General features: G+C 36.1%; 2 protein-coding genes across 2 annotated transcripts in view; one reads left to right on the top strand and one right to left on the bottom strand.

The window, feature by feature from the left end:
* pdcd11 (programmed cell death 11) overlaps positions 1–15,115 on the bottom strand; it is a 49,363-nt gene extending 34,248 nt beyond the window's left edge. Inside the window, 10 exon segments of the mRNA XM_056456563.1 lie at positions 14–138; positions 3,531–3,740; positions 5,278–5,385; positions 7,360–7,535; positions 7,665–7,773; positions 9,008–9,169; positions 11,548–11,715; positions 12,358–12,492; positions 12,854–12,960; positions 15,027–15,115. Of these exon segments, the coding sequence (XP_056312538.1) occupies positions 14–138; positions 3,531–3,740; positions 5,278–5,385; positions 7,360–7,535; positions 7,665–7,773; positions 9,008–9,169; positions 11,548–11,715; positions 12,358–12,492; positions 12,854–12,946 (1,286 nt within the window). The 5' untranslated portion in view covers positions 12,947–12,960; positions 15,027–15,115.
* Positions 15,116–15,257: 142 nt separating this feature from the next.
* Positions 15,258–17,371, top strand: atp5md (ATP synthase membrane subunit k). Its single transcript, XM_056456591.1, has 4 exons — positions 15,258–15,347; positions 15,728–15,830; positions 17,099–17,194; positions 17,288–17,371. Exons 2-3 carry the CDS (start codon positions 15,744–15,746, stop codon positions 17,186–17,188), a joined length of 177 nt encoding a protein of 58 aa, XP_056312566.1. The 5' UTR covers positions 15,258–15,347; positions 15,728–15,743; the 3' UTR covers positions 17,189–17,194; positions 17,288–17,371.
* Positions 17,372–17,374: the final 3 nt, after the last annotated feature.

A 17,374-nucleotide genomic window follows, 5' to 3' on the forward strand; every position in this document is an offset into this window, starting at 1 on the left:
ACTCAAAACCAACCAGCGGAGCGTGGCCTGGTAGATCTGCTCTATTGGACTGTAATTCATGATCCTCAGAATATGCTCAGTCTGGGACATCAAGTGGTTTGTGTTGAGCTCTTCTTTGGACTCCTTCAGCAGGTTTTTCTGCATGAGAAAAGCGAAACAAACTCCGTCAGACTCATAGACTAGATGTGCATGTTTGTAGTAGAGATGGCTGTTATATATAACAATATCTGCTAATATTGTTGTTTTGGAGCTTGAACAAACTATTTGTCAAAATTAAATTGCATACTTATCCTGACTTATTCCTATTAAAAGGATAGTACCCCCAAAATCTAAATTCTCACTTTTAAACTTCTAAACTTCTATGAATTTCTTACTTCTGTTGAACACAAAAGATATTCTGAGGAATGTTGGGAAAAAAGCAGTCATTGACTTCCATTGTAGGAACAAAATACAATAGACCGTTTTCTTAGAACGCAAATGACCCATTATGCTTTGCGTGTACGCGCAAGGACAATGTTAAGAACTTCCGTGCGGCAGTTGATGCATGCAAACAGTCACATTTGGACAGCTTTGAAACGATAGTTTTAACCTGTTTTACTTGCTTTTAACGTCTTTAAACTAACACTGCTGTCGATCAGCGCAACCTACTGGACTGATTATTTAAAAAAAATGCAAATGAGATAGAAAATAACTGCTGCAAGTCTGTCAGACTGCATCTTTGTGCTGTTTAAATGGAGCCTCGCAATCGCTAAAGTCAACAGTTTCTGTCTTTTTTCAAATATATAACCAGCCGAATGTAATTCACCATAATGTTTGACACACACACACACGTCCTGTCCAACTGACACATTGATTGAAAGACTGGCACAAAGTGAAAATTAAGAGGCGTTTTGAAATGACAGAAAAACCCATACCATGGAAAATACTACACAGCACACACTAACTAAATGAAACATAAATGGCTCCCGATTAGAACCAACATGCAAATCAGCCAGCAGAGTACCAGTCACTGACTTTTATTGGACATTTTTGCAAATTGCATGACTTACATACCTGTTAAGTTCCATGCCAGTAATCTGGTTTGCTCTATAATGCAGTGAAGTGTTGTGTGTGTAGGTTATGTGTGTGTGTTTGAATTGAAGAACCGCTGAGCTAACAGCTGACAGGCCGAGGAAACACACACACACACACGCACACACACGCACATACACGCACATACACACACACACACAGTTTTTTTGACGGAAGACACCTGAACTAGGAGAACGTTTTTCTCTCACGCTTGAACCACATCTGACAGATTATAACGGCTTTAACACACACCTTTCAAAGTTGTGTGTCACAAAAACACATTGTAATCCACTCAAAACGTTATTTAAACCTATTTTCGGATCGCAGATTACTGGTGGTATATGCTATAAATGGAAGTTCTAAACATTTTCCCGGAAGACGCTGGTCGCCATAGCGCCCTCCATGCAGCAGCCAAGAAAAAGGTCTATAGTAACAGTACCAAGTCAATGGCTGCTGCTCATTTCCAACAATCTTCAAAATAGCTTCTTCTGTCTTCAAAAAAAGGAAAGAAACTCAAACAGCATTTAGAACAAGTAGAGGATAAGTAAATGATGACCATTTTCATTTTTGGGTGAACAATTCCTTTAAAATATAGAAAAGAATGAGTAATCCTGGAAAAATGCATACAAACTAGTGGTGAAGGATAGTGGTAAAAGTATAAAAACCATAATTAAGGCACTTTTAGGCCGAATCCAAATTCTATTTTTGTACCCTACCCCACCTCCTTGGCCCTTAAAACCAAGTGTGAAGGGGAAAGGCTTCAAAATGTACCCCTAAGAATTGGTACAGCACTACAGCACCTGCACAAGGCATCATATCATATCGCGATCTCTTGCTTCATATGAGATCAGACGACTGCGACTGCTGTAGTTATTCCAGCTGCTTTATTTTTTAGTATTTATCTTCAGGAAATCACTGAAGGCATATCTTATGTTATCATAATGATCTAATGTGACAATAAGCTCGTAACTATACTGTGTATTTACACCATGGCGAAATTAATCTATGTAAACACACAAAAACAACATTAACATTCTAGCAGACACCATAAAAAGCTCATTCCCAGCCACTAGACTTTTCTGACAGGGTATTCCAGTGACTCATTGAGTGTCAGAATGTTGTGGGACTGCTATACAGGAGTTATTATTAGGGATTATAGATCATGAAATTTAGAAAAATCTTCGTTCAAAGGGGTATTTACCCCTTCCCCTTAGCCCTACGCCTTCAAGCTAAAGAGAATTGGGACACCCCTACCCCTTGATGTGAACGCACAAAACGAAGAGTAGGGATAAGGGGAAGGGCTAAGGGGTAGAATTGGGATTGGGCCTTAGTCTTTGACCCATACATATAGTGTTGTATTTCTCTATTTTTCTCCAGCAGGTGGTGCTTGGATCAAGTTTGAATCACTCTCAATCAAAACAGTCACAATCCACTGTTTCACTGAGGTTTTAAAAGTTTAAAAATGTAAATTTAATCACCAATTATACCAAACCTTTACGGTTTATTTTTTTCTTTTAAACCTAAAAGACATATTGAAGGGAACTGGAAACCCAGCAAGCACCTTTTGTTTAAAAGAAGTCTGAACATAAATGTCTTTGGCTAAAACAAGTGTAAATTTGGGCTGTCAGTGAAAAATATAATAGACAGTATAAGAAAAGCCAAAAACTACACTAGTCATCAAATCCACAGGAATAAATTACTGAATTCTGTCTAATCTGGATATTTGACTAGTCTAGTTTGGGTTATTTATTCTACAGACATTTCTAGATGTCTATTAGATGTATATTAAACACAGAATTGTTTAGTGGAAACAAGGAATGATTGACCTCCATAGTATGAAATAATAAAAGTACTATGGAAGTCAATGGTTACAGGTTTTCAGCTTTCTTCAAAAGAACTTTTGTGTTTAACTGAATAAAAAAAAAAGTCAAAGGTTTGAAACTAGGGTTGGGCGATGTCGACCAGTGTGGCAGCGTACAATGTCTAATGTGAAACATCGCGATGGACAATGGCGTCATAGGCAGCGGTGAATTAATTATTTGTAGCCTACCGTTTCCGCTACCTGACCTGCATAGTCTTTGTTTTACCCATAACCAAATTTTAAATAAATAAAGATAAGTTACACACAAATTACCACCTGTCAATCACTTTTTCCGCGGGACTCTTGCATGAATTCTGTGTTTGATTGAAGCGGCGTACTGACGCTGTGACATGATACCTGATAGATTCAAGACCAAAGAGTCGTAAGATAGAGACAAGACTAATTAAATATCACCTTTAACAACTATAGTGAGATGCAATCCAGCGGTACATCCTTGATAACCCGTCCAACGTGCACTGCTCTCTGGGGTTTTGTGCTTAAAGCACCCACTGACTGCTGGAGTATAGACGTGTGCAGACACTGCAGCATTTGACAAAGTGTGTGTGTGTGGTCACATGATGATCAGCGTTATACTCACATGCACAAAGGCTCTGTTACCGTCAAGCATCTTCATCAGGGCTCCTGAGTAATGGTGTAAACTAGTCATCTGACAGCCCTGCACCACCTCACCCACTCGCTCACTGACGTGCAGATCCAGCACAGCGCCGCCTGGTGGCAGCAGATGACTGCGCAGAGAGAGACCCACTTGGTGGGTCAAAGGCTGAATGTACAGAACCCGCGCCAGGACCTGACAAACAGCAGAGAGATGCATCAAAAAATAAATAAATTCATTTTCCTTTGGCTTAGTCCCTTTATTCATCAGGGGTCGCCACAGCGGAATGAACCACCAAATTATCCAGCATATGTTTTACACAGCGGATACCCTTCCAGCTGCAACCTAGTACTGGGAAAAACCCATACACTCTCACATGAACACACATACACTACGGCCAATTTAGTCTATTCAATTCACCAATAGCGCATGTCTTTGGACAGTGGGGGAAACCGGAGCACCCAGAGGAAACTCATGCCAACACGGGGAGAACATCTCCACACACAAATGCCAACTGACTCAACCTGGACTTGAACCAGAGACTTTCTTGCTGTGAGGCAACAGTGCTAACCACTGAGCCACCGTGTCACTCCAAAAACACATTTTAGGATTATTTATAGGCATCAAAGTGTGAAGGTGTACATTTTATTTATATTCAATTTAATATATAAAGTAGTTGCTTTTTAGTATAATAGTATATTTTGAATTAGTATCACAATTGGAAATAAAATAAATTAATATGTAAATAAAATTATTAACTATTATAATTACAGCTAACAAATCACAACAGCAAAAAATGTATATCTAAAACAGCAGAGATGCGTAAAAAAACTGATATTTTAGCATTATTTATATGCATTAGAGTGTAATGTTAATTTATATAAAAACACATTTAGTTAATTTATTAAAATGTAATATATATAGTTGCTTTTTACTACAATGGTGTATTTTGCATTAGAAACACAACCAGAAATAAAATAAATTAACATGAAAAAAAAAACTACAAATATAATTAAATAAACAACTAATAAACAAAAATCACAAATTCTAATAAACAAAATCGAAAATATACATTATAAAACGATTATTAAAATACAACTAAACTCAAATATTCATATTCATATTCCTACACTTTCAGTTTTCTTTTTAATTTTAGTTTTGTAATTTTGCTTCGGGGTTTTCAATATTTCTTCAAATTCTTACTTTATTAACAAACAAATGAACTGCTAAAAATAAAACTACTATTATTATTATTATTATTATTATAATATCAACGAAAAAAACTTGAAACATTTTTTTATTCTACAATTTTATACTTTGTCTTCATTTGTTTAGTTGGTATTAGCTTCGTTTAGTTGGTATTATTGTTTTTTACTTACTATTAACAAAACAAATACAAAACTATGCACGAAACTAATATCAATAAGAAAACAATTTACATGTTAAATAATTACAATTTAACAAATATTTAAATATTAATCATTTTATTTTCATATTTTCAGTTTTCATTTCAATTCAAGTTTTATGCTTTTGTAAAAAATTTTTTTAAATATGCTTAATTTAAACATTATTATTATAGAGATTTAATTATTTATATATTTTATTTTTTATTTATTAATATTATAATTTTTTAATATTGATTTTAGTTCATTTCTAGAACATTTAGAGCTTTAAACCAAAATTAGAAATGTAGTTCATGGAAGCAAACCAAAATAATTTAATATTTTCATACCTCATCTCCTTGGCTGTAAGTAGACGCCTTGTCCTCGTCAAGGTGCAGAAAATCCACCACTCCAGTGAAAGATGAAAGAAACGTCACTATAAGTCCGTGAGGAGTGACCTACAATAATCAAAACATCAATAAAATAATGGTCTTTTACTTGGAAACGAAAACCACATGTACATTAGTATTTTATATCTGTGAAACGGTGAAAACAGCACACTATTACCACAACTTAAAGCGTTGTTTAGATGGGAATTAATTAAATAAATATGGGATATTGTGTGAAATACAGGAATACAAATCGAGGCATTTTCGGAAGTTCGAAAACAATACTTATTGATATACAGTACTGTGCAAAAGTCCCCCACCAGCTTTGGGGGCCTAAGACTTTAAAAAATCTAACATTTAGCAATTTAGCATGTACTATCTTTCTTATTCTTCAGGTGACTCTCATACTGCCTATAATATTGCCTATACATACAGTATACAATGTTCAGGTCTGGACTCTGTGGAGGCCATTTCATGACTGTCTGTTTTTCTCTCCAAATATGATTTCATTGCATTAGCACCATGTTTGGGATCATTCTCATGCTGAAAAATAAAACCATTACAAATTAGGTGCTTTCTAGTAGGAATTACATAACGAATTAAAACCTGTCAGTACTTTCACAATCCCATCAATTCCAGCAATATTGACGACAACTCTGACAGAAATCAAGCAGATTAAACAAAGACAGAAACTCCAGTGTTTTTCATTCATTCGTCCTTCATTTCATTCAACTCTCTTTCATATGACCTAAACAATTAGATCCAAAAACAAATCAAACTAGTACCTGTATTTTCTGGTTGTATTTTAATAAAGAGAATGTGAATAAATAATGTCATTATACCCTCACTAAATCTACAAATGTAACCGGGGGCTGAAAACTACAGCACAGTACTGTATATACAATATTTTTGTAGTGACTTTGCTTTGTAAACTTTCAGATCTTTTTTTATACTCAAACAGCAACATTACACGGACGTTAAGCATATTAAAAGCATAATAGGTAAGGGTGTCACGATTTCGATTTCGAAATCGATCGAAATTCATGCTTAATCTCGATTATCGAATCAAAAAATGGAATCGTCGATGCTGCCCCCTATGTCACGTCAGCAGCAGCTTGACTTGCCAAGCGGAAAAAAACTCACGCATGCGCATCAACCTAACAGCTACAACAGCCACGAGACAGCATGGCAACTGCAGACGCAGGAGACCCATCGAAAGAAATTGAACCCCCTCCTCTTTCACTGAAGTCGCCGGTGTGGAAGTATTTTGGATTTCCAGTGAGTTATGTTGACAACGTATGTTGTCGACAGAAAAAACACAGTTTGCAAGCTCTGCAATGTGCATATACCACATTATTCCACCGGCAGCACGACTAACATGGCCGGGCATCTCCGCAGGCACCACAAAAACATAGATGTCTGTTAAAGCGACAAGTGTAACACAAACTACTCTCCCGTCTTCATTTGGAATAAAACTTCCAAGCAACTCAACACGTGCAAAGGCAATTACAAGCACGATAGGAGTATTTATAGCCGCGGACATGCGACCTTATTCAGTGATAGAAAACTCAGATTTTCAGCATTTAATTAACGTGCTAGAACCGCGCTACGAAATGCCATGTAGAACGCATCTCACAGCTACGGTGATGCCCACCATGTACAATAATGTGAAGCAGAACGTTATTAAAGGTCTTAGCAGTGCACATTTATCATCAGTTACAAAAGAAATTTTAGATGACATGTTATTTTGTTTAAGTTTCCAATTGACTGCAGATATAAGTTATTGTTACATTATATTGTTAATAAACATTTTATATTTGACAATGTAGTGTGTGGTACATTGTGAACAAAGGTCAGATGTTATTATATTGCATATACGTCTTAAAATGGCATAGTTTGTGCTTTAAAATTTTTTTTTGTTAAAAATCGAGAATCGAATCGAATCGAATCGTGACTTTAGAATCGAAAATGAAATCGAATCGAGGATTTGGAGAATCGTGACACCCCTAATAATAGGACATCTTTAAAATACAAATTTCTTACTCTCTTGACCAGTCCATGGATCAGCAGTCCAGGAAGGAGGTTGTCTAAAGTCCATCCTTGCTTGGTCTCTGCGCAGGCCTTTACAAGAGCCTGGGGATTCTGGGACAGGCGCACCACACGCCCACTATCCTTGACATCCTCTATCAGGACCAGCGTGTACTGACCCACATTCAGATCTGAGGGAAAGCAGAGCACTTCCAAATCATAATGTTGCTTTTATACTGATTCAGGCATGCTAAATGAGCTAAGAGGAAAATGTTAATTAATGGAAATCTTTTACATCTGAATATGTGTCTGATGTCTACCTTGTTTTGAGGATGTGCTCTTTTTGGGCAGGAAAGCTTTAGTGCCGTCAATTCCGATGTCCACCAGGTAGCCGTGATCTTCAACACTCTCCACACAGCCGCTCAGTGTCTACAATATTAACAGGGGCTGATTTTAGTACTCAAAACATATTCAAACTAGTTGATGTTCACAACTATTTCCAGAAAATGATTCAATAAAACATTCAAAAGAGGCAGATAAGATATTTATATGGTTACAAAACGCTTTGAATGCTTACTCTATTCTTCAAGTAATTCTTAAATAAATATGCAAAGTTAAAGGATCATGAAACCCCCCTCTTTCGGTTCAAGTCTACCTCAGAAATTTTTTTCCAAAAAAAAAAAAAAAAAATGCTCCTAGATGGGCGTGGAGCTCTGAGAGCAGAGGGAGGAGTGGGCGTGGCCGGCAGAGCAGGGGAAAAAGAGTGAAGTGAACAACTGTTGCTGTGCGCGAGTGTGATCTCACCCAGTCATTGGGTCTCACTTGCTTGGCAGGTGTGCCTTGCCTTCAGAAAGCACACACTCTCATAAATAATTAAAGAAGCAGGGTCTTCTCATAGGTCAAAAAAACTCTGATATGAATAATAATTAGAAACAGACACATCATCACTCCAATAGCAGATTCGCGCTCAGCACGGATTTTGATCTCGCCCCAAAAATTATTTTAAACCCGGAAGATGAAATTACCTAACAAAAGCTCAAAATTATCCAGCTTTCACAACAATTAAAGCTAACAGGTACTAAAGTCATCTTAAATTATGCTTAACATACACAAATCTGTAAAAAAATAATAATAATAAAATACTCCAGGAAGCTCTTGAACCTTAAACTAAAAACATTAGGCAGCACAACTATTTCAGAAGACCGATAACAATAGGAAATGTTTGTTAAGCTTCAAATCAGAAAATTACAATGCTTTTTAAAAGAAACTGCACAGAAATCTGTAGGAATGATGCTGAAAATACAAATTTGGACCAAAGAAACACATTTACTAAATATATTGAATTATCAATTACTTCGAATGGCACCCGTATTTCACAATATTATAGTTTTTATCAAATTTCGGATCAAACAAATGCAGTTTGAGAGCATAAGAAACCTTCAAAACAGTATCAATAATAAAAAATAGTATCATTATTTCAGACTCCAAACTTGTTATCATCTAAAAAAAGATTTTCCAGTCATTCGATTATATAAATCTTTAAAACAGCATTCAAAAAAAGAACCAAACATAATGATGTTGAATTAATTAATGATTTATTCTGAACAATTATACCGATTATAACATGCATGCTTATAATATTAATGAAACCTTACTAACTCACCATTCCAGGCTTTAAAGCAGCTGAATTCAATGCCTTGTTCACATCTTTTGGGTTGATTGACAATTTAAGGCTAATATGACCCTCTTTGGCAGAGTCTAAAGACGACACGACACATCTGATCAGCATTCCAGGAGTGAAGAGTTTGGAAAGAGGGACAACTTCCTGTTGACATTACAGAAACACAAACAAAATGCATTATATCATCTATCATGACAATGTTCACCTGCACGTTTAAGATGCATCCAAAATTGCGTACTATTCAAGTAGGTACTACACTGGAATTTACTACAATTCATGTTCTATTTGTCAGTTTTTCCCAGCTCTGTTCCTGGAGGCACGCCATCAGTACTTATTTTGGATGTCTCCCTTGTATGACCCATTAACTTCAGGTTTCGGAGTCTCTCCTAATGCTCTGCTGAGTTGATTCAGGTGTGTTTGATTAGGAAGAGGTTGAAAATGTGTCCTGTTGGTGTGGATTCAGGAAGAGGATTGGGAAACACTGCTATTAATGTGTATTATTGTGTTAGTACCAAAGAAATTTGGATGTACTACATCCACCATTTGTCTTTTATTACATGAATTTCCTTACATCGGTTTTGTCTCTTCATTCCCATTCATGAATTCTCTCACACTGCATCATGGGATAGTGTAGTATGCATTAAAGGGGACCTATTACACCCCTTTTTACAAGATGTAAATTAAGCCTCTGGCATCCCTAGAGTGTCTATGTGAAGTTTCATCTCAAAATAACAAACAAATAATAATTTACTCTTTGAAACGGCACATTTTTGGCTTTGATCCTAATTGTGCTATTTTGGTGACTGTCGCTTTAAATTCAAATGAGATTGTGCTCTTTTCAAAAGAGGGCGGAGCTACAGATACCTCTGTGTCAGCATAGTGGCAGATGCAAAAACAAGAACAACAATGAGGGAAAGATTGTCACTAGTGGGCGGGGCTTTCCCCCTCTGAAGACACGTACAAAGGGTGAATGTCAATCAAAGTGTTTCTGCAGACTGTTTATATGAAGTGTGATTATAAAAAATAAAATGTATTAATTTTTACCATTAGAAGCTGGTTTAAGTCATACACTGATGCCAAACACCGCTTATTAAAGTGGATTTTTGCAAAATAGGCCGCCTTTAAATGCACAATTGAGTATCTAGCCGGAAATAGTAGGTTATCTGGTTATTTCTTGCCTACTGTTTTCGAATATTGTAAATTTGGACGTACTACTTGGCTCGCATACTGTTTTCATGTACTATATTGTAGGGAGGTATGCAATTTTGGACGAAGCCTCATGGTGCGTTCACACCAGATGCAGATGAAGTGTCAAGCATGAGTGATTTACATGTTAAGTCAATGCAAAGACACAAATAGACATGCTGCGGTGCGAACGAGCATTTCAATGCTTGCAAATCATTTAGAGTTGTGAAATCTGAACTTTAGTGGAGATTCGCCGCGCTAACCAATTAGGAGTTTGCTTTAGTAGGGGCGTAATTATGACGTAGTGCCTGTTGTTGCGGTCCTAAATGGGAAATCCACTTGCCGACATCGACAACAGCTCATCAAACTGGGCTTGGCTCAGTCGGTTTCACTGCTGAAAGCCTTCATCATCCAGCTATAGTTTCTGGGGATTCAGATGAACTCAAAGAGCTGGGTGCACCTCTGAAATCAGGATCTAGTGAACTCAGACACGGCGGCGAACAAATCTATGCTGCCTTTCAGCCTTCCCAAAGCACAGCTACTATATCAATAAATCCATGTTAGTCATTTAGCAATGAAACTTGAGTCACCGGTAGGTCTGGGCCAGTATAATTTTCTGATGGTATGATAAGCTTGGATAAAAATATCATGGTTTCACAGTATTTTGTTCACTGCTGTAAAATTATTTCTTTTTTTTTTTTAAAGAATTATTTTTTCAGGGTTTTTACCTTTAATTGATAGGACAGTAGAGATATTGACAGGAAAATGTAGGGAGTAGAGAGCGGGGAAGGATCGGCATAGGACAAAGAGGCGGGAATCGAACTCGGGTTGCCATGAGCACTGGAGTGCATGTGTTGACGCACTAACCACTAAGACCCCTGGCGCCGACAAAATAACTTCTTTTTAAATGTCCCATTTAACACAACAAATTAAATTTTACAAAACATTTAGAATATTTTGCAACAGTAAAAATGTCAGGCTACATAATTAAAATAAGCCACTGACTTCTATCTTCTTTAGCTTCAACACAGATTTCCTTACGACACATGAAAAACACTTAAAAAACCTTTACATATACCTTAGAAACGGTGTAACAAAACATTTTTGCGGTTTTAATATCTCGACTTATCGCCCCATGCCTAGTCACTGGGCAGACAGAAGCCCCGCCCATGATGCAAATCCATGTCTATAGTGAAGCTAATTTGAAGCACAAATGAATAGAGTAAACTCAAAATGTCCACACGTCTATTTACACATGAATAGCAGGATTTATTTGCGCGTGCCGTGTCTGGTGTGAACACAACTTCATGGTTTCTTTCCGTGTGCATTTCAGATACCTCTAGGCCATCATCAGTGTCCAGTTTGTCATTGAGAATGTTGGTGTAGGCATCACAGATGTTGCAGATCGGCAGGTAACCAACGAGGCCGCTTGGGAGACCGACTACAACCTCAAAATCTGACACTTCCTTCACACAACCCAGCATTAGAGTGCCAACCCTCAGATCCTTAACAGAGAGAATGAGAAAAGAGAAAATGATCAGACACAAGATTAACTGGCTAACATATAGTTTAAGTCAAAATTATTCACCCTCCTGTCAAATTTTAGTGCAACTTGCTACTTACTTTATCTTATTTCTTTTAGTTTGGCTGAAATAAAAGCAGTTTTTCCAAGTATTTTTAAGGTCAATATTATGAGCCCCCTTAAGAATCCATTGTTTTCTATTCGCTACCGAACAATCCACTGTAATCCAATTACTTGCCTAACACTTTGTTTACCTTCATCCATACTTTGAAAGGTTATCATCAACATTAAAAAAGACATCTGCAATAAAAATGACGAAATCACTTTTATAAACTGAATTTGACATGATTTATCTTTGATCCATAAATATTCAAAAGCACTGACGGTATATTATAAACACATAATTCATGTAAAAAATATATTTAAAATCGCTAAAGATGTCATTTCTAATCTCTCTCTCTCTTCATACAAATGTATAACATTCATTAATTTTCTTTTCCGTTTAGTCCCTTCATAATCAGGGGTTGCCACAGCAGAATGAACCGCTGAATTATCCATTTAACTATTAAAAAGTTTAAATAAAAATATAAATCACATGAAATCTAAACCTAAACGGTAAAGTTACCCTAAGATGCAGAATTTGGACAGTGGTGGTCGTGTTGAGTTTGATATTCTCTTCATCCACTTTCTGTTTTTTAGGTTTTGGCGCTTCATCCTGCTTCACAGCCTTCTTCTTCTTCTTAATCGCTTTTCCAGGTGTCTGAAAAATATTAATTACATACAAATTCATTATACTTATAACAAGCTGTGCAAGGTTTTATATTGCATACCCACTGATCAGTATTAAAAGGATAGTTCACCCAAAACTGAAAATGTAGTCATTACTTACTCACCCTTCGTTTGTTCCAAACCTGTTTGAGTGTCTTTCATCTGTTGACCAAAAAAGATATTTTGAAGAATGCTGAAATCCTGAAACCATTGACTTTTTTCTACTATAGAAGTCAATGGTTAAAGGTTTTCAGCTTTCTTCAAAATATCTTTTGTGGTCAACAGATGAAAGACACTCAAACAGGTTTTACAATTTTAATACTGTTTTAGTCACAAACTCTTCTTCATCTTACATCAAAAAGATTGTCCACGTCATGTGGGATTAGGTCGGTGGGTTTTTTCCTCTCGGTACCTCCACGGGGAAAATCTTCTTCCATAGATGCCATTTTTCACAATTTGCCTAAAGAGAAAAACAATTAGTTACTGAGGTAAAGTTGCTTCTATATTCGCATATTCGTTCAGTGACAAATTGTGACAAGCTCCCTATATTGTTTACTTTATATACTTTGAATATTCTGTCTAAAATCATATGCAAGTACTACTTTAAAACAACATTTGCCCTATTCATTTGACTCTGCACAATTTTGTACTTTGATAGTCTTTCCCTGCTTAGAATTGGAAAACTCTTCTGAACTTATATTATTAGGGGTAAGTCTGAATGTGTGAATATAAGCTCAATTTTATCACAATTTATATATTTTTTTTAATAATTTTTTCAGGGTTTTCACCTTTAATGGATGAGACAGTAGAGAGTATTAACAGGCAAGCATGGGGAGCAGAGAGAGGGGGAAATATCGGAATAGGACCGCGAGGTGGGAATCAAACTCAGGTCGCCGTGAGCACTAACCACTACACCACTGGTTCCGACCAACTTTACCTCAATTAATTGATTTAAACAAAGACAGAGAATAAAGGGAATTTGGTTTAAGTCAATAAACCAATGCACGGTGTAGGGGGTAACTCATTAAGGCTAATTTAAACTATATACAGTATGCTATATACAGTATGCTCTGGCACAGCCTAGGCGCGGTCGCATAGCCCTTGCCATGGCCGTCACCGACGCGCACCTCTCCAAAAGTACAACTACATCGTAACGACGCGTAGCGCAAGCTCTGTGATTGGTCGGCTTGATATTGCTGAGGAGTGTTGGTGGGACCAAAAGCCACGCAAACCCGTTTGAGCGAGTGTTTACAAGTGTGGAGTCCTGTGAAGGAGCTCCAGATGGAAACTTTTGTTTTGTGTTTACCTTATGATTAAAGTTATTGCATGTCCACCGGTTCCCGCCTAAAAATGAGTGAGTTTGAGCCATTTGTATAATAAGGTAGCATTCAAAACAAAACACCAGCAAAGTAACTCGACACAGAGGAACATAAAAACCTACTGCCAACTAGCGTTTCTGAAGTGTTATTGCAGAGCAACAGAAACAGCACACAGAAGTATAAAGGCACAGCAACGCGCAAGGCATGCAGCGTGGGTCAGGGCGATTACTGGACGCAGAAGTATAAACCAGGCTTTACAAGTAAAGCGAGTTACGTACTAATATTACTTTTATAAGTAATGAGTAAAGTAACACATTACTTCTAAAAATTAAGTAATAATATTTTAATTACCTTTTTGAAAATGTAACGCAAAGTTATTTTTAGTTTAGTTGATTCATTATAAAAAAGAATTTGCTGAATTACAATTAAAGCCGTCACAATGAATCATGCGGACAATGAGAGAATGTGTTCATTATTATAAACGCCTCGAAGGCGATTATAGTCTCAATGGACAGCGATTTTACTTAAGACAAATAGTACAAACACAGCGAACATTACTTTACAATTCTCTTACAATTAATTACAATTCTTTACAAATCAACATTCTGTAGATACGGCATGTATAGCTCTGGGGTCAGGAAGTTCTCAGATAACAATCCTAAAACAATATTTTTTGTGTGTTTTTGTTTTAAAGATGAATGAAGATGCAGGTCATGCAATGCATTGTTAATTGCAAAACTCCTCTATTTAAAAAAAGAAAGGAAGGAAAACAAGTTCTGAAAGAGATCCAGCCTCAGCCAGGTAATAAAAAGTATCGCAAAAGTAACTCAAAAGTAACGTAACGCATTACTTACTATAAAAAGTAACCAAGTAACGCAACTAGCTATTTTTTGGAGAGTACCTTAATATTGTAATGCACTACTTTCTTAAGTAACTTCCCCCAACATTGCCAATAAATAAATGAACACAGACACGTTAGCAGACATAAACAGGAATGTTTGTCAGCAAACAAATGCATATATAACCATATAAGACATTAGTAACAATCTAAACCAATATGTGTGGCTTCGTTATTTAAACTGACCAAGAACAAACACAACTGCAGACACATGAGAACACAACATAAATGTATACTAACGTACACCACAACGTTTTATCGACACTATCATTTACACACGCATATTTAGAACGAAGAGATTTTACTTACGTTAGTAAAACTTGATGTAGAAACATGTAACTCTCCTGCAAGTAAATCTCACATGTTCCTCACAAGCGTGCCATCTTCTCGACCCGGATGTAAACACCGAGAGGCGGCGTTTAAACGTTACACCGAATGAGAAAGAATCAGCCAATAGAATGATAGAGTTTTTAGATTGACGTCTCTGTAAGCCTATAGACTTAGTGGTAGAATCGATCGATATGCGTGTAAACCAATGATTACAGTACAATCGGGTTATCACCACGTAGGTGGGACTTCCTTAAATCATTCGCTTTCCGGCTTCACCATTGAAGGGCACCAGTTTGCTTGGTAAGTCGCGGTTTATATTTTAGCAGAATTAATGTTATCTTTTATGTAGCGAAGCGATTATGTGTTTGAATGTTTGTGAAATTAATATACGTTACTAAGGAAAGCAGTAACGGTAGAGACTAAGGCTTAACAACGCCTTTTTAGTTAACGAGGTTGAGGTGCTTTCAAAATGCATTTAGTATTAAACATTTACGAACGCTTAAATGTTATTAAAATGCCTTTTAAATGTCTTATTAAAACTACGTTTCATTGTAGCAGCCTGTAATTAATTTAAAAACAAGGTTGTCCTTTACGCATTTAGCGTGACCTTACGTACGTATGAAAAATCACGCGTATGCTATGCCTCATCAACGTTTCTCTGTCAATTGTTTCATGAACAGATTGCATACAGAAATCATGGGTGGACACGACGCTGGAAGTCAACACCAGTTTACTGGCATTGCCAAGTACTTCAACTCATACACAATCACAGGCAGGAGGAATGTAAGTTGATATAACTGAAATAGGGGCTGCACAATTGATCGTTTCAGCATCGATATCGCAATGTGGTCCTTCGTAAAAGTCACATCGCAGGATATGCAGTGTTGAGTTTGTATTATAATTCATCATTTGCATGTGTTTTTGATGCCTGTGATTGTATAATGACCTTAAAAGCATTCAGGCATAACAGTTTACCATTTGTGACTAACTATTCACTTTATTGATTTTTATTTTATATTTATATCATTTATTAACTGTACTTGAATACTGTTAGACTTTGGAAATGATAAAACACTTTCTTGGTTTGTATTTATAGATTGTTATGCATTAAAATACTCACAACACATGCAAATACAGAAATGCACTGCAAATAGCTCAGACCACATTAAAAATGTGTCGGGGGACCCCAAAAATGGTCTATTAGATTTTATGGAAATGCACTCCCACTGCAGAATCATCCCAATCAATTAAACATTATACATTATTTCCAAACAGACATTAAGTCATCTGGTAAAATGTTATTTATATCGCTATATATATATATATATATATATATGCACAACGTTAAATTTAAGACTTTTAAAGATATTTTTAGGACCATTATTAATAAAATTTTAGATTCGTAAAGGGCTAAAGGCTAAGGAATTTTTCAAATGGCCCAGATGGAAAATATTTTTATTTGACCTATCAAAAATGTTTATAATTGAATAATACAATAAATTAATATTTAAAAAATTGCTTTTTTCTTAGCAAAATTTTTTAAATATTTTTAAATAAAATCAAGGAAGCTGTACTTGTATGCACTTTTTTTTTTCCAACATAAACTTTCTTTTAACTAAAATTTAAAAAAAGAACAAATGTTTTAAAAAGTGTCTGTCCAGGTCGGCGTCCTCAGCAGTAAATACATGGACAACATTTAAACAAATCATAAGGAAAACAATGAAACAGTTATAATAGATAAATAGAGTTAAAATTACCTTTTTTAATGATGTTTAACGTTTTATTGAGATGGATTGTTAGTGATTGCATGGCTGTTGGACAGATTGGGCAGCAATACATGAACAAAGGAAAAATTAAGACCCGTTTTAAAAAGATTTAAGACCTACAACACAATATTTCAGTAAATTTAAGGCTTAAGATTTTGAGATTTAAGACCCCGCGGACACCCTGGCCCAATATCGTGCAGCCCTAATTGAAATTATTGATCAGTTACACTTGAATGCATTTCTCATGTTCGTTTCTTAAACTGTATTTCTGTATTTTGTTTCCAGTGTGTGTTGGCCACATACGCCAGCATTGCAGCCATCATCCTCTTCTTCAAATTGAAGCCCAAGAAGCAAAAGGCTGTGACTTCAAGTTAACTTATTGTAAGCTTCGCCTGAATTTAACACAAACGAATGCTCATTTTAATTTCTGAAAGCTGTTATTTAACACTAAACTCGTTTCCGCTTTCTTTTCAGGATGTTTTTTTGAATGCAGCATGAAAATTGGTGCGGGATTTGTTGAATTTACTTCTATGTGAAGAATAAACTGAAAAATCAAAACCA

The sequence above is a fragment of the Danio aesculapii genome, chromosome 1 (genome assembly GCF_903798145.1).
Source record: "Danio aesculapii chromosome 1, fDanAes4.1, whole genome shotgun sequence".
Lineage (NCBI taxonomy): Eukaryota > Metazoa > Chordata > Actinopteri > Cypriniformes > Danionidae > Danio > Danio aesculapii.